The 23783-nt window shown below is 41.7% G+C and overlaps 1 protein-coding gene across 1 annotated transcript in view; it reads left to right on the plus strand.

Annotated features, from left to right (window-relative positions):
* Positions 1–1029: 1029 nt before the first annotated feature.
* znf385d (zinc finger protein 385D) overlaps positions 1030–23783 on the plus strand; it is a 28754-nt gene continuing 6000 nt past the window's right edge. The window contains exons 1-3 of the mRNA XM_076081176.1: positions 1030–1137; positions 10266–10434; positions 22821–23090. Coding sequence (XP_075937291.1) covers positions 1030–1137; positions 10266–10434; positions 22821–23090 — 547 coding nt within the window. The remainder of the gene's footprint in view (positions 1138–10265; positions 10435–22820; positions 23091–23783) is intronic.

Here is a 23783-nt window from a genome sequence, read left to right on the forward strand (position 1 = left end):
AATATGTACGTAGATATATTCTATTCGCGTGTTTAGTATAACATTTGTGTTGTATTAAATGCTAATCGCGGTTAGCATTTCTCCATTGGCGGTAATGTTAAAATTAGCTTAGAAGCTAGCTAGGCGGACATGTTACATGCTGGCTATATCATGGATTGTTGTTTTGTATTTGTGTAATGTGTATAGGGACAGTTCGTAAAGCCATATTTCATATTGTGCTTCCACAGTTTTACAAATAAAGATTCACACTGAAGTCTTGAAACTCTTCTATGGATTCCATGGTCTTTATTTCACGGATCTACTGTTAGCGATCTGCTAAGCTTTCCTGCACGAAGGAAGAGCAGAATAGAGTGAGAGACGTGTGTTGACCACATGTATGGACCTATATTCTAGTAAACGTTTACGTGTAAGTGTTGATTTTAAAGTAAATTTGATGTGAGAGAGATAGACCCGCACCGCTGTAATGCTAATCGCGGTTAGCATTTCTCCATTGGCGGTAATGTTAAAATTAGCTTAGAAGCTAGCTAGGCGGACATGACGTTCAGAGCTACTAGTGAGAACAGACATCAACAACACATTGATGGACCCATAATCTAGTAAACGTTTGTGTAAGTGTTGATGTTAAAATAAATTTGGAGAGAGAGACAGAGTGAGTATTTTTTTTTTTTTTAACTAAGCAAGCAATTCACTTCCTGTTTACACCGTCACGCGCATGCCCAGTGTAGTTAATGGTCACGTGCTGTCCGCCTTCGACGGCTGCCGTGTGGACGCAGATCAACTCGAGAATGATGCTGAAACTCCCGTGTGGACGGAGATCGTTTCTATTTGACAAATCTGCATCCAAGGAGAAACGGAGTAGTGTGGACAGGGCCACAGAGATGAACGGCCGGCTTTCTAAAAAAAGCTCCAGGCAGCCTTGTATTCACTTCACAGCCCAGTGAGTGATGGACGACTGAAGGTGATTTACAGGTCAGCTCGAGCAACTCATTTAATTAGCCTTCTCTCCGTGTGTCTCCCTCCGGTCTCCAGATGGACCCCGTGCCGAAAGCCGTCCTCCATCACACCCTCGGCCTCCGTCCCACCGCAAAGAGGAGGCACGTCTCCTGCAGCGTTTGCCAGCTGAGGTTCAACTCACAGGTGAGCAACTTCTTCTTCTGAAGAGGAGTGAAAGTTCAAAAGTCACGAGTGAAATAAACAGGAAACAACCCCCTGACCACATTACAAACTATAAAGGATTTTGCTTCCCTTGCTCTGGTGTCAGCCGCGTTGTCCTTCACATAGTTATCGTTCTGTTAGGGCAGGTCATATGTTGTTAAAAAGTAAAAAAAAATACATTTAGAATTACGTTTAAATTATGTAGATCATCTACCACCAGAGCTCCAGTCGTTACTGAGCACTCAGCGCGTTGTCTGGTGTATTTACTCAGTCGTCAGTTGTTGGAGTCCAGTCTTTGTGGGTTTCCAGCAATGGGGCATTTCAATTTAAACAGCGTTACCATTCGAATAGCCTTGTGGTCTGACCTATACATCTTTAAATGAGGTCAGCTGAACTGTCGTATTGAAACTGATTTGTAGGCAGCAGCAACCATCTTACCAAGTAGTGAATGACTAAAACATGATACCAGTTTGACCCTCTGCTAAGTCCCACTCATCTAACGCAGACTGGCCAATCGTCTTGCAGCATCGGCCAGCTCAGACCATAGACTGTGACTGCAACACTTTGGGTAACAGACAACTATCATCAACATGCTGTATTGTTATTATAGAAATAATGCACAGATTATACGATAAAATAAGATAATGAGTTACGCAAATTAACGCAGTGTGACATACTGTATATGAATAATAAGCAAATAAACTTTGAGAGAGAGGTTCGTGATAATTGGCAACAGATTTGTTCTGTCGCTGAAAGGGGACAGAAAATAGTTGAGTCACTGGAAGATTCCAAATAGAGTCCATATATTCAGTCTTCTGTAGGTGTTGAGAGTGACTCGCACGAAAGGTTGATAGAAAGGTTTTGCTTCGTGCGATGCACCGAGAGATGTGAGGAAAAAAAATCACAATGTCTGAGTTTGTGTCACGATACAGAAGGTGAAGGAAAAGCAGCAGTACTTACTCATCATTACAAGCATCTTTGAACATCTTTCACAGACACAAAAATCTCTTCAACCGTCTTCATTAAAGATGTATAAATGGTTCTTTGTTGTGAAGTTTTTATCATATCCCAAGAGCCATGACAATAGGGAGATGTTTTCATTTGAGACTGAAGCTGCTGATGTGGGAGTTTTATCTGTATTCTGATTAATTTCTCATGTTTGGGCTCTCACTCACCCCTTCTCTTTCTTTAAACACTATCACGTAGGTGTGTTAGAGAGAATTAATCATTTAACCGAGTTATCGTAGCAGCTGGGCGGCTTGTTAGGCACTTCAACCACAGCACCCCTGCATGAAAGACACAAAACTCGTCGGTTCACAGTTAATGATCGGTTAACGAGTGACGGCTATCTGTCAGAAAATTTAAAAAATCTAAATTTTTCGCTACATATGTACTCGACTTGTCAGTGCTCTCTGGTGGACAAACTATGTAACAGTGTTGAATTACCTCAATCATATCTTTGACATTTCAGATATCTAGCGCGCTGCAGAGAATGAGTCCTAAAACACAGAAATTAGTTTTTTGAATGGGTTTTTTGCTCGTGGTTTACACAAGTTTAAGAGATTTTAACGTTTTGATCTATAATATTAAATACATCAGTAAATACCGCTTTTGGGAATTTTGAAGCTTTTTCGTGTCTTAAAAAAAACGGTTGCAAACCAGTGGCTAAATGAGACGAATGAGTGTCATCACTGGAACACTAGTCCGCCAGTGAGATGCTAACTTCCTGGTTGGCCTATTAAAACACATCATCGCTGCAGAACTCAATTGGCGTGGACCTTAAAACTGGTGTTAGGTTCCTGCAATCAATTCCTGAGTTTCTCAAACTGTTCTTGGTAGCTTCAAGTGGTTACACCCAAGCGTGGTTGTACTGGTGTGTTAAATGACCAATTGCACACAAAACAAAAGATTTTATCATGTCAATGGGACACATCAGTGAGCTGCTTGTAGAAAACCCACTCACAGTGAAATGAATGCACCATTAGCGTTCTGACGATAAAACAACAGAAGGGATGGAGTCGAGTACAAACGCTTTGTTCTGAGCTGTTGAACAGTTTAATGTCTAAAAAGGGTGCTTTTATTGTGAAAGCATCTTCCTCTTCTTACTGCATTGCATTTATCCTAACTTAGGCTCACGATTAGCTCATGATAGCACGATAATGGATGTCTGGTCTTTATCTTTGCTTTCAATATAAGGCCTCATGTGAGCAAAATAGATTCAGGAAGGAGATCTTGTTACAAAGTATGTTTAGTCATTAGCTCATACGTGCACTCTGCGATACAGTAATGAAATGCATTGCACTAATACAAGCTTGCTGAATCATACCGATGGACCAGCAGATGGGTTTCGATTCCCCTCGCGCTCAATTTCCATACCATTTCAAAAGTAATCAAAATATTTGAAAAGTTAATCACTGGCGCTGCTGCATGTTGTTAAATCAGTAGCATCCCTAAATAGTAATGTCATCGCTCTTTCATTAAAGGAGTAATCAATCCATTTCCCACACTGACTGTGTCGGTGATTACTCAGGTTATTATGTTTTACATGTGGAAATCTATCTCAGTGTATATTTAGTGTTCATCAGCTGTTTATTTTAAGGCTTCATTAGGGAGACCGACTCTGTGTTTACCTGTCAATCAACAGGTAGCACTGTGTTGAGCTGGGAGGTCTCATATACCCTCAGGGTGTGTGTTTTTATTCCTCTCTTTGTTTTGAAACCACAGCTACAGCACAGAAGAGTATCTCAATTTTCTCCAGTGGCAGTTTATCATAAAGTGGACCGAGAGATGATGGCGAGCAGGAAGCCCGTGGTGTTCTGCTAAAACTGGATCCGAGCGGCTCTGTTGGGAAAGTCTGTATGTAAACCAGTCAATGACCTGAAGATCATGAAGAGAAAAGAGCTGCTCACTTTCAACAGATTCACTCAGTTTCTGCTTTACCAGATGCAGTCATGTTTATGAGACGAGATCGTAAACTGGACTCAAGTCTGTAATTTGTTGACAGCGAGTGAGTCACCAGACTGATCTACTCCCTTAACAGGGAACGCTGGATAACCTGTTTACATTTGATGCATTTACAGCACTTCCGTTAGCTCTTTACCTGCAGTTTTTACAAGCTGTTAATCGAAAAGGGATTTTCCTTTTATACATGTTATTGAAACAAATATGAAGAAATGTACATATCACCGCTTTTTAGTCTTTTTAGAGCATTTAAGGAACTCAGGAACATCCCCTATCTACTGAGGAACCACAGTTCAACTCTTCCATATTTCAAGGACTGCAGAAGTCGTACTTCCAGCAAGCAGTACAGTTCAATTCGTTACACATTAGAACGGTTATTTTTGTGTTTATCAAAAGTTGTGGATAGTACCTGCTACTTTTTTTTTAGTACCACCTCGGTCGAGGTTCCAAGCGAGCTGAGCCGATACTGGAAGGTGGAGTTAAAACACTGCTTAATTTGATAGCTTAAACGACTGAGAGAACAACTTTTCTTTACCTCCTCAGGTCAGTTTTCATTGTTCTCTCCTTTCAGTGATCCGTCACCCACTGAACACGCCCCCAACATCGGGTTAAAAGCTCCACCCATATTTAACATATATTTAACCACCTGGTGGTAGAGGCTTTGTCATTTGGCTCCTGGCTTGATGGTGGAGTTGAACAATGGCAGTCAGTTTGTTGTGGGTGGCATCATTATTGTCAGTTTGTCCACACACATCAGGATCAGCGAAGCAGACTACCAGATCACCGATGATCTTTTCCCGGCCACACACCTCCTGATGTTTATCGGTGCCATGACTCTGGTTTTTGGCTTCCTGGGCGGCTGGTCCTGTTCTTCAAGGGCCTGCTCGTTATGTTCCTCATGCTGCTGGTCGGGGTGGCGCTGGGAGCCGTTTCAACAACTGCAGCAGCCCAGGAGCTGGTGAGGAACCGCGTGAAGCAGCTGCTCCCGCTGAGCGAATAGTCCAAGGAAGTTCAGGTGTCGTTTCAGAAGGTGGAAAGGTCCGGGTTCTGTTATGGTTTCTTTGTTGGACATCTTGACTGGGGCAACTTGACGGTGGTGCCCGACTCTTGTAACTGCACAGACACCTCGAGAAACTGCAGTTTTGGACAGACGGGCGATATACTCGACACCGTACTCGACACCGTGCATGAGGTACATCATGACGTGGTTGGACAGAGTGTCAGACGAACTCACGTGGATCGAATTTGCATCTGGCATCCTGATGATTCTGGGCATGGTTTTCTCAATGGTCCTGATCTGCCAGCTTCATAATGGGAGGAAGAGCATCATTTAAAATGTTTAGCACAAGGCCTGAGGTTCACAGGTCTTGAATAAAGGACAGATCACCATGTTGGTGTTAAATGCATCTGGCTGTAAACTCTTTTTACATGTTTTAAATGTTTGATTTCAACTATGAATTGCATATTAAACAATTTTTTTCAATGAAAAAGCTCAGTCTGTTGTATAACAGAAGCTGATAATTGTGAGTCCAAAGAATAAATAAAAATGTCTGTAGCAGAACTTTGTTGGGCCCTCAACAGATCTTTTTTATTGTTTTTAGGCAAAAAACGTTACCGTTTCACACTACCTACAAGTTATAAGTACAGTTTTAATACTGAAAACAACTTCAGTTCAGTTGTATAAATCTGGCTATCCAGCAAAAGTCACCACAATCAGAAAAATCGCTAATGAATTCGGGCCCTTGTCTGGTCAGAGTTGAATTCTTTTCAACTCAAGTTGTTCATGTTGCTCCTGCATGTAGCAGACCATGCTGCTAAATGATGAATGAGTGATGCTTCTGTCTGATCAGGGCCTTAATCATCTTGTGACCCCTCATATTTGTTCCATGCTGGCTGGATTCAAACTGACTGGGGTTTGCATTCACATCCCAGCATTTGTACACACCAATGGAGGCCAGATTTGGACTGTATTGAGGGAAAATATAAATATATTCAGTTGGTTGCAGCCCAGTGCTAGAGGGAAACATATTTAACGAATGTGTTTATTTCCATTTGGTTCAGACGTCCTTCGCAGCACATTTGACTCACACAATGAATCAGGTTGTCCCCCCATGATACCTGCTCTACCTTCCCCCACAGACACTGAGGCAATGTGCACTGGTTCTTTGTTTGTTTGTGATTGGGGACAGTATGCTGGGGTCTTCAGTCATCCACAAGGAATGTGGGTGGGGGAGTTTTTGAGATGTTGTGGTAACAACCAGGAGGACCATCAAGAGGAAAGCCATCCTAAAATCTGCATCACTAAGGTTTCATTTACATTTACAGCTGCCGTTAAAAACACTGTCCTTACATAATACAACTGGCTGCAAGCCTTCGCTTGGGAATGTAGGTCGTAAAGATTTATGACCGACTAAAAATGGTGCATGAACTCCACAAATAAAAGTGGGAGACAACTCCAACTTCATGAATTAATAACAAAATGGAGTAAGCTGTGCCACAAATATAAATGATTTAAGATGGTTTACCTTCCATTACATCAATGTTGGGCTTTGGAGATTCTTTTATTTGAACATTAAATGAATGAGTATTTTGTTGGATGCATATGAGCAGCAGGAGTCAATGGCAACTGAAAACACACACAGCTGTAACATTTGTAAACTTTCCTACGCTTTGAGCTTTCCTCCTGTTCTGAAAAAACGTCCTGTTGTTTATGGAATATATTGATCACAGTCTTGTTTGAATCATGTTGAGTTAATTTAATTACGAAACCAGAACATGTTCTAGAACAACCATCCCCCCTGTCTTGGTACCTCAAATATCCCCTTTTTTTCCAGCAAACAAATGACCAGTTTGATGTTGTAACTAAATTGTCAAACGAGGGGTTTGTTTTGCTCAGATTTCTGTACAAAGCTTTCATTCATTTAACCAACATTTCAAGTTGCTTAGTCAGAACCTTGGATGATTTGCAGTGACTCACTGACTATTCACAGTATTTAAGGTAGCTTCACTTCAATCTTTTGTTTTGAAAACCATATCCAGATGAAAATAGAATTACTTCAAGACAACCACCTTTTTCAAACATGCAGATGATGAACCTATAAACTACGCTGTTGCAATGATCTGATAATTGAGCCACTGGGATGTAAAAGCAAGCATTTGAAGCTTCCCTCCTCATTTCCGGTGAATCTTTTCACACGCCCTTTTGACTCGGTTAACTCTGGAGGGAAATATCTGTCTCTTTAGCCATTAAATGCTCCGTTATGTTCACCAGCTAGTTGCTAATTGTCAGATATTTGGGGCTGAGCAGGTAGTGCACTGTGAGACCCTTTTACATTTTTCAAACAATGATTGCATACGTAAGTGTGCGCACACAGTTTTGCAAGTGCAATAGCTTGTCCAGCTATGCTAGAGCATTATCCACCAAAGATCGCCAATGCAATTTAAACAAATGGACTTTCCATCTGTGTGCTAAAAAAGGGTATTTTAGAGCATTTTCACTAGAAACATGAAAAGAAAAGTTGATGTAAAAATGAAACAAACAATCAAAGTTCAAGTTCCTTGGTTATTGTCCTATTCATTGTCACTCAAAAACTCAAATATTACTAAAAACTGAGCTCACAGGAGCACAAATATATATACGCATATGTTGCGTATATCTAAAGACCCGTGTGTTCATCTGTGTGAAAGCAAAAGTAAACGTTGACTTTGCAATTGTAACCTAAACATTGTTGTGCTGCATTACGTTGCGTTGTTGCGCTATGCTGTTGCGTAATGTTTTTGTGTTAAATTATAACCAAGTACCTTTTGTTGCCTTAATCAAGCCAATCGTTTAACAACGTGTCATTGTTTGTTTCTGAAAAGGTATTCATGAAACATATTTATAATGTATTTTTGGTTCATAAACATCGACATTCAGTGGTTTGCATTCAACAACCTTCAATGCCTACATTTGTTCTGGCGACTGGGTTGGTTCAGGTCGGACCACATCATATTTAGCAGATATGTTAACGGAGGACTAAGCTGCATCTACATTTTAGCAGACACTCATTCAGGTTTACATACATTGTCAAAACGGGTAATCTTGCTTATGGCCACACGTCTGTTGATGGACACATGGTGATTTAAACTGTGGCCTTTTGGTTTCCAGACAGCTTCGATAAATCCTAAAAAGAAAAACCAGACTATGATTTGTTTAATGTCTTTTCCACCTCACAGAGCACCTGCAAGGAAAACAAATGGTATCCCTCTCAGTGTTAATCATACGTCTGTCAAACTTGGAATTCAAGCAATTCTTCCACTTCATTTCTCAAATGAAAGATGAATTATTGGTGTAGTCGCATTAAACACACATCCATACCACCTGAGTCTCCTGACAAAACAAAATAAGTTATGTCTTTGGTACCTGGACAGTGATGAATGTGAGTCAAAATGAATAGTTTCATGCCAGAACAAGATGTGCACTCAGTTTGAAAAAATGACACCTTCTCCAAAAATGGTTTCTAGGATGAAGGGAAAATGTTTAAGGTACCTCAGCAATTTCAAAACCTTTGCCGACAAAATGACTGAGCTACAGCAACTTTATTCCCTTCGTATAATGAAACCTCCTTACTTGTCTCCTTATTTTAAGCTGTCACATACACAATCAAGAAAGTTGACAATAAATATTCTAATTAAATAAGGCCAATTTGACTGATCTTATTTTCTTACAATTAAAGTAATAACTGCTAGAACCAGTGGTGGAATGTAACTAGGTAATTTACTCAAGTCTTGTAGCCTTTTACATACAACACACATGATATGATTATATGATATGATGCAGTAATAATCTACGCAGTAGTATGCAATGACTCTAAACTTGACTCCACATTGCTACAAGATTACAATCATTTGTTAGTGATAAAAGCAGAATATAATATTCTGCAGAGCGGCTAGTTCACGACTGCCACTCTGCACTGCGCTCATACGTCGGTAATAGCTGATAACGCCGTCCCAATCCAAGCGATGCCGCGAAAGCGTAGCACCCAAACTCCAGTTCCCCCCCTCAGGTAAACACTGTTAGCTCTGTCAGCACTGTTGTGGTTTGCACTGTTAACGCTGTTTGCACCGCTAGCTGCAAGCTGCCGGGTCAGCCGTCGCCATGTTGAGAGCTGTGTGGAGACCTTTGAGTATCTCAGAGTCTCAGTACTTCTACAACAAGCTGACGAAGAACAAAAAGGAAACAAGACTAGTGTTTTGCTTACATGGTGAAGTACCTGGAATGATCTCTTTGTCCCAGCAGTCTTTAGTGAATATCCCCACTGAGGCCCATCAATAAAGATGCTAACAGATGCCTTTTGGGAATGCATGGTTGGCATACTTATTTATTCCAAAAGGCAATTGCATCTCGCCTGATACCTTCCTTCCTGCCACAGGCAAAGTATGCGGGGATGGTGTGCAGAAGTAAACAAGGACAGCTCAAAGTCTTTGCATATGTCCCACCTCTGTGTGCCTCCTGAATGTTTTGTGAAGGTGAATCTTAGCGGCACTACGTGTTCGGACTTTAAAGCAAACAGCCACTCCAAAAAATGATACATGGGTCACACAAATTTCTCAATCATTGACATGCAGATGGTAATAAATAATTTGTTTCATATTCACTCTGAATTGTCTTTTTTTATCACCTCTTTAGAGTTTGTAGCCAGACACATTTTAAATCTCAACAGCTATGTTGGAGCTGGAAACGAGGAACAATGACTGATGTCAGAGACAGATTTAGCAAAAAGACATCAAGGCATTCTACAGAAGTTCATTTTTATATAACAATTCATTATTTTTGATAAACAATGCTGCATTTACGAATATATAGCCTTTCCAGTACACAAAAACACCCCATGAAATCATTACCCCAATACATCCAAAAAGTAAAGCACTTAGAAAACCAATTACATGGCTGTGTCAATCGTTTTGTAAGATAAAACATGTTTTTTTTTCAAATGTTTACCCTTTTTACAGGACTGCAAGACGTATCAACTGTCCCCTGCTAATTATGTTTCGTGTGCTTCATTGCCTCTGACTGTGGTCCTCTAGTTTTCACATTGCATTTCGTCCTGGCTCTGTGTTTTGCTGCTTCCCCAGCGATATATTGAGCCTGCTATTCCTTCTCCTCACAGAACCAGGCCTTGGCCCACTACAAGGGCACCAAACATGCCAAGAAGCTAAAAGCCCTGGACTCTCCGAAGCGTAAGCTCAAAGGCTCAGCGGTCACCAAGGAAACCTCCAACCAGGAGACCGCCAAGGGCATCAACACCTCGCGGGTCCCCAACGGCACCGACAGGAAAGGTTTGTGTTTTCCTGCTAGCTGCACATTCCCCAACACATGTTCTTTGTTGTTTTAGTTTTGTAGCTGCTGCCCTTCTGTTGAGAGTGAATGTTGGACCCAAAAAAAACTCACTTTTTCTGGCAATTTACATCCAATTACTTTCGGTGTTGGATGGTCTCACTGTTGATTGTATCAAGCATGTGTTGGCTGCTCTGCCAGTGGCTGGCTACTGACTCATATATTGAATTTTTAGAGTTCAGAGATCTCTGCAGGACACACAGGGCAGTCAACAAAATGAGGTAGGGCCTAAGTATGCTTCAAACTAGATGCCGGTCAGACCATCTAATGTCACGCTCAGACAGACAACAGCACCATATGAAAAACGTGGCTCCTTTATTCATTGGAATGAGAACACATTATCGAGGGAGCGCTGAAATAAAGGGCTGTTTTCAGTCACTAAAGTGTCTTGTACCCCATCTCTCTGACAGCAGAATTAAGGCAGGTTTAACTTTAATAACAACGTATCCTCATACTACAGTTTGTATGATATCGGACGAAAAATTTGACTCCTAATTTTTGGTGCGTTTTCCTGAGAAAAAGCAGCAATACGTCAATTTCCGCTTGTTTCCAGCATACAATCTTTAGAAAATAAATGTAGTTAGGTTCAGGCAACAACACTACAAAAGATTGTGGTTTGGGTTAAAATGACGACAGAAGTTCTGTGACTTAAATGGTGACAAATAAATCAATATAAAGGGCACGAACAACGTGCGGAAACACCGTTTTTTGTTTGACCCATCCACCTCCCCTCCCGCCTGCCCTGTGTGGGTTTTTGCAGTCTTTTTATTTCCTAGTTTATGATTTTGTGGATTACATACAAATTAATTTTGTGGGTTATCTACAAATTACAGCGCAATCCTCTCCGTGGGTATAGATACGACCTCTGTACGACAACAGCCTGAGTATGAAGAACAACGTTTGTGCTCATCAAGGCCGTCATATGATAACCCTGAGGAAGGCCACAATCTGAAACGCGTTGGTCTCACAAATTAACTTGTTCTTTATCCTAAAAGACAATGTTGCTGGTGTTTTGTTTTTTTACCTCTCAAGCTCTCTTTTCTTCATTCTTCGAACAACTACTTTTGTCACATTTTCTTTGTTTGTAAAACCAAGTGCAACACCATGAATGCCTTTGAGGGGAGAATGTCTGTAACGGTGTGCCATTATCACCGTGTGTTGAATTCATTGCGGTGACACGGCAAAGACACACAAGAGCAACAGAGTTCTTGGAGAGGGAGGCTATACTGGCAGGCTTTTCATCATGCCTTTAAAGGGACAGTTTACCCCCTTCCTCATACCTGTAGTGCTATTTATAAATCTAGATTGTTAGCCGTAGAGATGTTTGCCTTCTCCCGAATATACGACTATTTTCTTTCAACCGTAGCTCCTATATGAAACTGCTAACAACGAGGCCTGTAGATTTTCTTGAATAGCTGGGTCATGATTTCTGTAAAGTGATGTTGCTTTTGTGTTCTTCAACTCTTTTTTTTCCGAAAACGTTGCAACCTCCTACATTGGATTTGTATTTTGCGTTTGCCTGTTGTCCCACTTTTAATTACATTTTTGCTGGTGCACATTGTTTAGTGCTGACTGTGTGCAACTTAATATTCATCACGTCGCAGCCAGGTGGCTGTGTAAATCCGGTTATCTCGGCCAGGTGTCTGCCGAAAAACATTCCTATTCTCGGTGGAACTCCCTGCTTTAAAACATGTTGGAAAAGTAAACAAACACGAACCGCAACTTCCAGCACCTGACGGGATACCAGATGCAGATTATTTTAAGTAATTTTATCTGCTGTGTTTCGTCTTGGTTGTGTGGAGGATAACGTCTTTGGCTGCTGAGGAGCTCCGCTCTCTAGGTCTCCTCCGATGTAATATTCCTTAAGCCGCCTATTATTATGTCATGAAATTGGCCCAGTGAAAGTCTTCCCCTTTAACTGTAGCAATAGACGTTTTTCTAGAGGAATTGGAAACACATTGAGCCGTCTCGCTCTGGGATTAATTTTTACTTCTGCCCATGCACTTCTTCCAATGTTCCACAAGTATTTCAACCAGGTGCACATTTCTGGAGCTCATCGTGTACCGTGACCTATTTGTCAAGTCTGACCTATTCATGCTCGAAGCTTAAAGGTCGCTTGAGGTGAAAATTGAACCATTAAACGGTTAAGATGCCCTACCAGGCATTCATATCACGCCTCAGGGGGGATGTTCCGACGATTTTGCCTCACAAATGCTACAAATGCTAATAATGTTCCTCTGTTGAGTTCAAAAGTAGGTGAGAAAACAGTATTGCCAAGTGCTTAATTCTCCATGTTGAACCTCACACATGCTAATCTTTATGTAATTTTCAGAGCTTCACACCTGGCAGCATACTGCCTCGCATCCCACAGACTTACTGAGCTGCTATACAAACGTCAAACCGTTAAGTGGAGCAATTTGCACTTAATCAACCCTTGAGCTGATCCACGCTGCAGTTTGTCGACATTTACCGTAATTTTTTTAAATTATTTGAATATATACATCATATCGCCTTGACGAAAGACACTGATAGAGAATATTATATGTGATACTGCTACTTAACAGGGAAATAAAGTTTTAAACTTGCATCCATATTGGGTGAACACTGGCACTCCCTCTATGAGTGCTCAACGGTGAAGATGGGATTCAGACCTCCTCTCACTGTACCTGCACCATCTGTTATGGACTCCACACAGAACGGACATTAAACATTCACTGACAAAACATACCAAATACATTATACATACATTATACAGAGGCAGAGAACTCAAGAGACCTTAAACAACAAGCCTTCATAACTAAACAGATGGCTATTCATTTCAGTGCCCTTACAAAGAAAAAACCCCCTGCATCATCTCACTATCGTATCTACAGTGCACGGGGGCGGCGGTTTGTCACAAGTGGCTCTGGGTAATGAATATTAATGTGCTCGGATGTCAGAAGAATGAATAGTCGAGGTGGGTAAATGCCGCATTATCTGTATGGCCGAAGTATTTGACGGTTTATCAGTGGCACCGAGCTCGCTCTAATGAAAAGCAGAGTTCAGGGAAGAATAATGGCCGTCGTGAGAGTAAACAACAGGGAGGGAGAGCTCTGTTTGCTTTTTGCAGAGTGGTCTTTCAATGGGTTTGTTTTGCTCGAAAATTACCAACAAAATACATATCCGGTCTGTAATAATTTTATTCCAACGCACAACATATCCATGCCCGGAACAATGTAAGGTTTGTTTATTTTTTTGTTTCCGATTGTTTCCTGTGTCATTCAAGAGCTGTATTTTAACAAGAGGATTGATTACATCTGAAATAGTGAGTCATTCTTTCTTTTATTTGTGGCAGCTGTTATTTTGTAAGAAAACACTGTAAAACATCTAAAGCTGGTTCAAGTAATTTAAAACTCTATTTAAACTGCTGCCCTTAAAATTTGATTCAAGTGAACTAATTCATCGAAAGCCATCCTAGAGTTTTGAAAAATGTGAGATTGACTCCGTTAAGTTCAGATAACTGAAGATATTAAGTTGAATCAACAACTGTGGAGTTCCCCTCTTCTTTAATGAGTAGAGTGAACTCTCAGCAGTATGTTCATTCAACACATCATCTCAAGTCAGTTCTGAAATGGTCTGAAAACAAACTAAAAATGAAGATGGTGATTGAACTTGGAATTTATAAAAACAACATAAATTAAATATATACAATAAGGTAAAGCTTTGTTGATTCCTTTATGATATTTTACGGTTGATATAATATGTTCCGTTTTCAGTACATCATCACAGGAAAGTCTGAGTAACAACAGAAGCAAGCGAAAGACAAACTGCTTGGTTGAAATGTTGAGACACAACTTCTTAAGCAACGTAATGGAAGAAATTGTTTGTGGAATGAAACTGTACATTTAGTTTAAGTTGATGTGCGAAGAACACATTTAGTGCATCGCTGAGGGATAATGAGTCTGTGTGAAAGCGTGTAATCACAGGTTCGATTTCATAAAATGCACACCTGTCTTCGACCTTGTCTCTGTTCTGAGATGGACCGACAGTTGGACACAGCGAGATAGTATAGATTAGCAGGGTGACTCAGCCGGCCGTCTGTCAAGTTTCTGTGTGTGTGTGCGTGTGTGTGTGTGTGTCCTTGCGAGTAGAGATAGAGCAAGAAAGGCAAAGAGGGCGAGAGAGAGAAATGCCCACAGCACAGCCCGCCATCTCTCAGTTCCAGTCCAGTGCCTGAGGAAATGTACCCTGATATTAGCTATTAAAGAGCAGATTGTCAGGGGAGCCATGCCAGCACTGACAGCAGCTGTACAACGGAGCCGGCTGCAGGGAGGCAGGAGGCTAGCTAAGGCTGTTTCCCCTCCACAGCCTTCTTCCTCACGTCCCCCATCGGCTGCTGCGCCCTCCGTCCGCCCTCCCCCCTCCCTCCTCCACCCAGGAAAAAAAAAAAAAAAACTGCCTTTGTGACTGAGTCTTTCGTAGGTGCGCGCTGGGTTGGAAAAAGCGCTTACAGACAGACGTCAGAGACGGCAGCAAACCCGATGAGTGTGTGATTAGATTGGCTCCGTACCTGCGCGCGGCGCTGCAAATGTTCTCATTTGTGGGGGATTTTGGACGCAAATGTGCAACCGTAAAATACTTCCCAACAGAAATTAGCCGCGGATCATTTGCTTTCGGATGAAATTGGAAAGAGATAAATCAGTGTGAATTCAATTCAGTGACTCCTGCCGCTGTTAAATATCGGAGATAATGCCCCCCCCCCCCCCCCCCCCCCTTCCACAAAAAAGATGATTGCAAGCGTCGATGCACGCTTATTTGTGAATGCAAATTTTTTTCACCTTATCAATCTTTTATTCTAGGAACATTCAACCGTGACTCTTTTCTCATTTACTCACTTTGAATACTGACAAGAGAGGAAGGGGGGGGGGGGGGGGGGGGAGAAAAAAAAAATCATTGCCGTCAAATGAAATTTGACAGAACTCAAGAGCCATGAGGGATTTCTGTCCTTTAAATTGTGACAGCATATAATAAGGCCCAATCATTTTAATTAAAGAGCTCAATCCGGCGTCATTGAGAAAGGTAATCAGATCTCTGGGGACTCCTGTGTTTGCCTGAAAGCCTAAGTAGAGTGGAAGCGTTTCAGAGCGGCGTTTCTCGTCTATCGCCAAAGCGAATCTCGGGAGCGTGAAGAGAGGCCGAGGTACAAACGGAGGGAAGAAACAGGCGGTGTCCTGTCTCGACGGGTCGCAGCACCTGTCCTGCTCTGCTTTTCTCTTGATTCTCTATCTTTGTCGCCTTCAGCACTCCCACCCTCTCAATTTCTCTCCCTTTGTGTCCCACACTCGATTACTCTCCTTCAATGTTATCTCTCTCCTCTCACCTTCTCACGTCCCCTCACCTGCCTCCCCCTGTTCCCCCTTATTCCACACACTAGATTTTCCACTGTTGTTTGGTCCGAGTTTGCTTACTTTTCCAGTTTCACTTTCATTTAACTTTTCCCCTTTTCCAGCTCCATCTGTTCTCCAAATCTATCCTCTTTTGTTCTTGTTTCTCATCCTCTCCTTTCTCTTACCTGGCCTCTCTATCTCTTTCTTTCTCCTCCCACCTTGCTGTCGGGCTCCGCTCGCCCATACCAACTTTAGATTGATCACAGTCATTACCTCCATTAATGAGAGGGGATTGAGTTCTTAACTGGGCCTCGCAGAGCCAGTTAGGTCACACTGACTGGGGATATGGATTACTGGAGGCTTCCCAGAGTGCACGGCGTCCTAGGCCAGCCAAAGTACACTTTAATCACCTGCCCTTCCATCAGCAAATGGCTCTTTAATGACACCGTGGTAGATGGGTTCAGCCCAACACAAGGGCAAAGACATGCATGTCTTTACATGGGATGGCCTCACCAACCACTAGGCCATATAATGAGTAGGCAGATGAAGACAGAACCTTTCTCACTTTGTTGATTAATACTAATGTTCTTCACTCTATCATACAGAGATTAAACAGCCATTAGCTCTGACTTGGTCCTTACTGTCGTTAAAGTAATACTCTGCCATGTTGGAAAATATGCTTGCACACAAACGTTTAGTCAAAAAACTGTGTATCAATTTTCTCTCTCTATGTTTCATTACAGGGGAAGGTCCTTGACATGTTCAGCCTAGCTTAGCAACAAGAACATGGCCATCTTTGCTGTGTCCAATGTTTCTTCTAACAACTCCAAAGCTGGGTTTAAATTCGAAGGAATAGTTTGACGTTGTGGGAAATACAATGAGTCACTTTATTGCTGAGAGTTGGATGAGAAGGTTGATAACACTCTCGTGTCCGTGCGTTAAGTGCGGAGCAAGAGCCAGGAGGCTGTTACCCTAGCTTAGCATAAAGACTGGAAGTGGGGGGGAAACAGCTGGCCTGGCTCTGTCCAAAAGACCTCTATAGCTGATTAGTTACACCTTGTTTGTTTGATATGTAAAAAACAAAATTTTTCGCAAAGCATACTGAGCAGATTTCATACCCTGATGAAGACTGTGAGATGCAGTTAAAAAGCTAAAAAGCCAGTAGGAAGTTGAGATGAGATGTCAAACTACTTTTTCCAGGTTGAAGAATGAACGTTCATGCTCAATATTAAAAGCTTTTGGAGGCTGTTTCCCCCTCCTTCCAGTGTTTGTTAGGCTAAAACAAAATCATGGAGCCATCTCTCTACTGAATTCATAAAAAAATGAAATTGATATTGATTTTCCCACTCCACATATCAGAGAAAACAAGCAGAATGCCAAAGTGTTGGAGTATTCTTTAACAACAGCTCCCGAACCGTTTACCCTCCCCAACTGGTGTTTGCTGTTCAAAACACCGGGTCAATGTGGAGTCAACGTTGTCTTTGTGAGAAAATGATTCAGATTGTACTCCTCAGCTGTTGATGAATGAAAGAGGAAAAAAATGAAGGCCATCTACAGAAAGAACCAAAAGCAATCTGTGAAGCACAGATAAGTGCCTGGAGAATCTCTGAAAGCTACTTTAAGATAATTCTGATGGTGCGTTTCTTTTAGCTCGCTCGTGGTGAGAACATCTGCCAAAAAGTAGTTCAATGACGACTCGCAGGTAAAGACATGAACACCAAACCTTCACTCGCACTTATCTGGAACCAAACTCGGCCTGGTGACCGTGCCATTGAAAAGCTGCCTAGAGGAGCAGGTGCGATGGCAGCTTTTTTGCATCGAGTGAGTTAATCGCTGTGATTTCAGGTTGTTTTGAAGCCTGGCACACCGGAGCCAACTGGGGAGTAGGTGGTTGCTAATTGCAGAGGGCAAAGAGGTCGCTGCCGCTCTGCTCGTGGCATAAACATTATTCATCAGGAGTGACAAGGTCAGCCACGTCATAAATAGTTCACAGATTAATTATTGTTCTTGTGGTAATGGCTTGGGCTTGATGGGACATTGTAATGCAAAGTTACACTTTGTGTCGTTGATGGCTCTTAAACCATTAGGGTTTGAAAGGAACATGAAAAGGTGTGTTGCTTGAGCGGAATTTCAAATGTAAGTGTTCTTTTTTGTACTCAAAACACTGTGATTGTAAAGCTAAGCGAGGCAGTTTTTATATTCTATAAATTGGAAGAAATGGGTAGATTTTCTGGCTCTTGCCTGTAGCGCATTCAGCCTGAACTCAAATTAAACAGAACATAAATTACGCGCTACTAATAACTGAAGTCACTGGTCCCCTCTTTTAGCATCTAGAGGCTTTAAATAAATGTTCCAGTCATGGTATTGAGTGTAACAGCCTGGAATAATGGCCTTTTAATGCCAGATGTTCTTCTTTAGATCAGTCCACAGGCATGGTCTACTGAAAACACACACAGTTTTACAGGTAGAGGTCAATTAGTCATAGCTGCACCACATTGCATCACCAACGCTCAATCCTCTGCTGGCAACGGTAATCTAGACAACCGAACTTAAGGTCATGTGATGGAAAGATCCCGTCAGGGACAGTCAAAATAGTCTAAAAGAATTACTGCAGCAAAACTGACAGAGTGAAGAGAGACGCTTAGACACCACACCATGTCATCAAGTTTATAATTTAAATATAAAGTAATATATATATAAACTACTTTGTTCATCTGAAAAAATGTGCAACTTGAATCTTGCATTTCTACATGGTTTTCTTCTTGGCTTGTTGTAAAATGGTATCTCAATTAGGGCACCAGCCGACTTTTTCAGTTCCAATACCGATAACGAGCTTGTGGTGTCGGCCAATACCGAGTACCGATCCGATACCAGTGTTTAAATAATGCATGTTAAAGAAGCCCAGTCCTGTTCTGTAAGCTCCTGAGGTGTCTTTCCCTCTGGAGTGACCTGGTTGACGCGCTCGTTGTACGTCTAGATTACCTGTGATGTGCGTTGCATTAGGTACATCATCTCAGACAACTTTGTTTAATGATATATAGTTTGTTTATTTTCTTTGTTGTGGAACAACATATAAAAAGGTCCAATTCTTTCCACCGACAGTAAATGCACCAGTTGCATTGACGCATCACAATAGCGTATAGCGGTCAAAACCCTTTGCCCTTCCGGGGTCAAACACCTGACAACCACGGTGAGCTCAGGACCTATATACCTGAGCCCAGGACATTAATACAGCGCCACCCAACGTTCACACAGAGAAATGCAGTTGTATTTACAACACCATATTTGGCTCTAACAATGCGTATGTCTCTCTCTGTGTGACTGGGATCATTCTTTTATGTGTAAGGCAACACCAGGCTTGACTTAGCATTACCCAACTTTGTAAAACAAAATATAAAAAATAATCACATAGGTTACTAAATTGTTATTATTAAAATAACAAACCAGCAATTTGTTAGAAAACATGTTCAAAATTAAAGGAATTACATTTCAAGTGGAAACTGTTTTAATGCTTCAACAAATTGGTGAAAGCGTATGCATGAATTAAAATTACAATACATACTGTATATAGTATAGAAACATTAGATCTGCCCCATTGTCACCAATACTAGATCAAGATATCTGAGTCAGAATCGGTGCAATATTAGTATCGGTATCGGTGCATCCCTAATCTCAACTGCCCTGAGTAGAGAAGTTCAAGTACCTTGGAGTCTTGTTCACAACTGAGGGTAAGATGGAGATCGACAGGCGGATTGGTGCTGTGTCTGCAGTACTGTGGACAAAGCTTAGTTTTTTACAGAGGTCTTGATTCAGTTACCGATGTTTCAACCCTCAGCTATGGTCATGAGCTTTGGGTAAGGGCCGAAAGAATGGATCGCGGATACAAGCGGACAAAATCAGTTTCCTTCAAAGCCTGGATGAGCTCCCCTTTAAACCAAACGGGGAAAAACAAATAGTTTAGGCGACGCAGTGCGCAGAATTAAAAGCATCACAGTATCACTTAGATAACCTGGTATCCCCCTCTTTTCTTTGGTAAAATTGTCACCATCATAACGTTTGAATCCCACTGGACACATTTAGTTGAGGTCAGAGTATTTAGTTGACTTTTTGTGACCTGTAGTGCATGCTGCTATGGCTCGCATGCAGATACCCGGGAAAGAGCCCGTTGGAAATAATGGCCTTGCTCTCGCACTTCAGTTGCAAAAGCCCGGTTACAGATAAGTGGAGGAGCTCCGACATCCTGAAGGAGCTCGAGAGGAGTAGAAATGCTGCTCTCTTGCTTTAAAAGGGGTCAGCTGAGATGGTTCAGGCATCTGATTAGGATCCTTCCTGGAAGCCTCCCCGTGTAAATAATTAAAATTAATATCTGACGATCGCAAGATTCATCTTTAAGCTTTTAGGGCGTTATCTATAGTAAAAATAGGGGTCGAAGATTATGTGAAATTGTATAGTTTTTAAATAATAAGGACCCCCAAACCCAATATCTCCTAGAATGCTTTATTCACTGAAGAAATTCAGACTACGTATAATAATGATTGCTGATAGAGGCCGATGCACATGCCAACATGTACGTGAATAAGTGTTGTATTGGCACTTGTTTTTTTCCACTTCAAGCACTGATAAGAAGTAGATTTATAGGGTGGACTCTGTTTTGGCTGTTGGTTGTATTTTTGTTGCTGATTCAGAGCAGGCAGGCCTGCTGTGTAAATATAGCCAACACCCCGGTATGAGTGTGGAGCTTCACCAATACATTGACAGACTGCTTTAGGGAGGTTACTTTCAAATACCATCATCACTTTCATTTAAGCTTTACTTTGTTGCTCACCAACCCTGCCGAAAAATGAAGCATTTGTTATCATATAATTCATGATATTGTTACAAAATGTCAGAGCAAACCCTGCAGCTTTCCCCCTCATTTCAATGCAGACGTCCTATTGTTTTTGTACATTTTCTTACCGCTTGCTTCGGTTCATTACTTTCAAGATTTCATAAAAGTGCAGCGAATTTCACAGTTGGAGTCAGTCAACTGTAAGAGGAGAGTATTACAACAAGTATAAATGTGCCTCAAACCCATTTCAAAGGTTAATGGATGAAAAGAAAAAAACCACAGTGCATATATTTGCATAGATTTAAAGCATTTAGCTGAAGCTTTTATTCAACGTGCATCCGTCGCAATAAGCTGCAATCCTTGGATTCCATTCAATACCACAGCTTGACTAAATAGATTCACCATTCGCCAGAAGCTCTCTCTGATTCTTCTCGTGTAAAGGATGTCCATACTTCTTTCACCACAGGTTTTAACAGAAACATACCTGCTGCTCCAAACCTCCGATGTATTTTTTTAACCTTTGCCTGAAGTGTACCCCGTGACGATACAACCTGGAGCACACGTCCGCTGGGATAAATGAGACCCACATATGATGGCTCACAAAAATAGCATGACATAATTCACTATTGATTTGCTCTCCTGGCTGGCTGATCTTCATTTTGTGACAACGGAGTGCGGAGAACTCGGAGCCATTGGCATCGATCAGGTGGCGCTCCCAAGGCAAAATTAAATTTTCGTATATGTGGCAGTAAGTCCTCTGTATTCCATACGCTGACGTGTGGTGTTGTTTTATGAGTCAAATATATTGATCGACCGCTGTCTTCGTGCCTGAAAATATCAGACATTTCTTTCAGATAACAGCAGCTATTTGTGTAACATATTAATGGAATAACAGTGAATTAAAGGTCAGCTTATCTTGCAGAGCTGTATATTTCAATAACAAAAATTGAACATATGACATATGAGTAACTCATCATTTATATACTTTACCATCATTAAGATAAATTGAGGCTACTTGTAGGGCTGGGTATGGTCAATACAGTACAAATACCAGTAGTCCTAGAGTGATACCGATACCAATAAAGTACTTCATTAAATACCTATTATTTGAATGGAAGCTGTGTGAGTCCCTCTGGCAAGCTAATTGCCACCGCACTGCACAGCGGTCGGTTACTGCTGAGAACGCCGTCCAACCACCCACGGTGGGCAGACTGGGTAGTGTAAGGCCCACCAGGTTAAAACCGTTAGCTCTGCCAGCACTGTTGCCATTGTTAGCACTGTTAGCATTGCTAGCACTGTTAGCTGATGGCTGCTGGTTGAGACATCTCCGTGTTCACAGCCATGTGCAGGCCATCACGGCTGTGCGGGTTGTTTTGCTGCCGCGGTAGCAGGCCAATCTCACGTTGCATTAAATGGAAGAATGCTTGCGGTGATTATCTGCAAGCAAAACCATACAAACAGTCTTTTTCAGTTCAAGTTTCGACATTTTGCGTCACATTAGAAAACGAATGCATTGAAGCTTAAAATCGCCTCTTTATAATCCCCACATTGTGAAATGTTTACAACCAGGTTATAATCAGTTAAAATTCGAAATGTCCAACCCTGCATATCTTCTCCTTGTGTCATGAAAAGGCAGCATGTATTTATTATGTCGCTGGAAAAGCAGTCTGTTGTATTTTGCTGTGGGGGCTTTTTCCGTTGTGTTCTGTGCGTCTTGCAGCGTTTCCATATTTGATCCTGTTTTCTAACTGTAGCGTATTTCCTAGTGTTGTCAAATTGGTGAAGATGTTTTTTTTTTTTTTTCAATGCCCAGCCCTACGTTCTGCTCTTCTTCAAAAACTCTTTGAATGTGGTTTTTGCCAGTGTCTTAAAGCTAAAATGTTCACACGCCAACATGTTGTGCAAATTAACAGAATATCTGTCTTTCTTCCCAACTCTCACATTACTCTAACAAAAACCCATCTTGTTACAGCACTCAGATTCAACTATGGAAATAATCTTGCTTTTAAATCCACATCTCAAAGTCTCCAGAGAACACCTATTGGTTGAACATTGCATGAATATAACATCTTTGCCCCTAAATGATGAATGTAGCCATATAATTCAAAATAAATAATCTATTTCCTCTCTGCAGATGGCGTTCCTGGAGCGGTGCCCCTAACGTTATCCCCTGTGATCAGACCGGCACTACCCTTGGCATCCTTGACGACCCCGGAGACTACCTCGGCAGCTGGAGGGGACTCGACTCTCAACTCGCCCTCAGAACCAGACCTGGAGCCTGAGGTCAAACCGGAGGCGGAGACGGACGCGGAAACAGAGGAGGAGAAAGCTCGACGTCTTCTGTACTGCTCGCTGTGCAAAGTGGTGGTCAACTCCGCATCGCAGCTAGAGGCTCACAACAGCGGTAAGAGACGTCCGAGAGACATTCTTCTGCAAATGTTAACATCAATTGGCCATTTCTAATAATTACGAGGTATTTGTACATAAGACAAAACCCCTTGACTCGTGAATTGAAACAAAAGGACTTTAGGTTCAGGCAACAAAGCTGCTTGGTTAGTTTTAAGAAATGATTGTGGGTTGGGTTCAAATAAGAACACTTAACATAAGTTACGTAACTTGGCGTACAAATGTACGGTAAAATAAGTTATAGTTGACTTTAAGTTTCACACGGGACATGTGTGAAAGCGGTCTCATGGGCGAAAGTGCACTTTATACTACGTGTCATGACTTCCTCCTTTGCTCCCATCCAAATTACATTGCCCACTAAAGGTCGGCATCGTCTTCTTGTATTTGTATTGGTGATCGACCATGTCTATACATGATAACGGTCTTTTGAATCCACTAGTAGGTGTAGCAGGCCCCTTCCAACCCAAATCTATGAGGCTGATAACCTCTGATAACACCCATTCAATCTGCTGATAAAAGACGTCCCGAGGCCGAAATCGAATAGTGAGAGGAAGTCAAGTAATCTATCAACAGGGGCATGACAGACACAAACACACTGACATCTTCTCCACATTTAAGCACATGAGTCCACACGAGACCTCAAAGCTACAGATAGCCAGGCAGTGAAAGGCTCCCATGTGAACTCATATTG

This window comes from Anarhichas minor, unplaced genomic scaffold, assembly GCF_050575085.1.
Source record: "Anarhichas minor isolate MPS153535 unplaced genomic scaffold, ASM5057508v1 ptg000079l, whole genome shotgun sequence".
Taxonomy (NCBI): domain Eukaryota; kingdom Metazoa; phylum Chordata; class Actinopteri; order Perciformes; family Anarhichadidae; genus Anarhichas; species Anarhichas minor.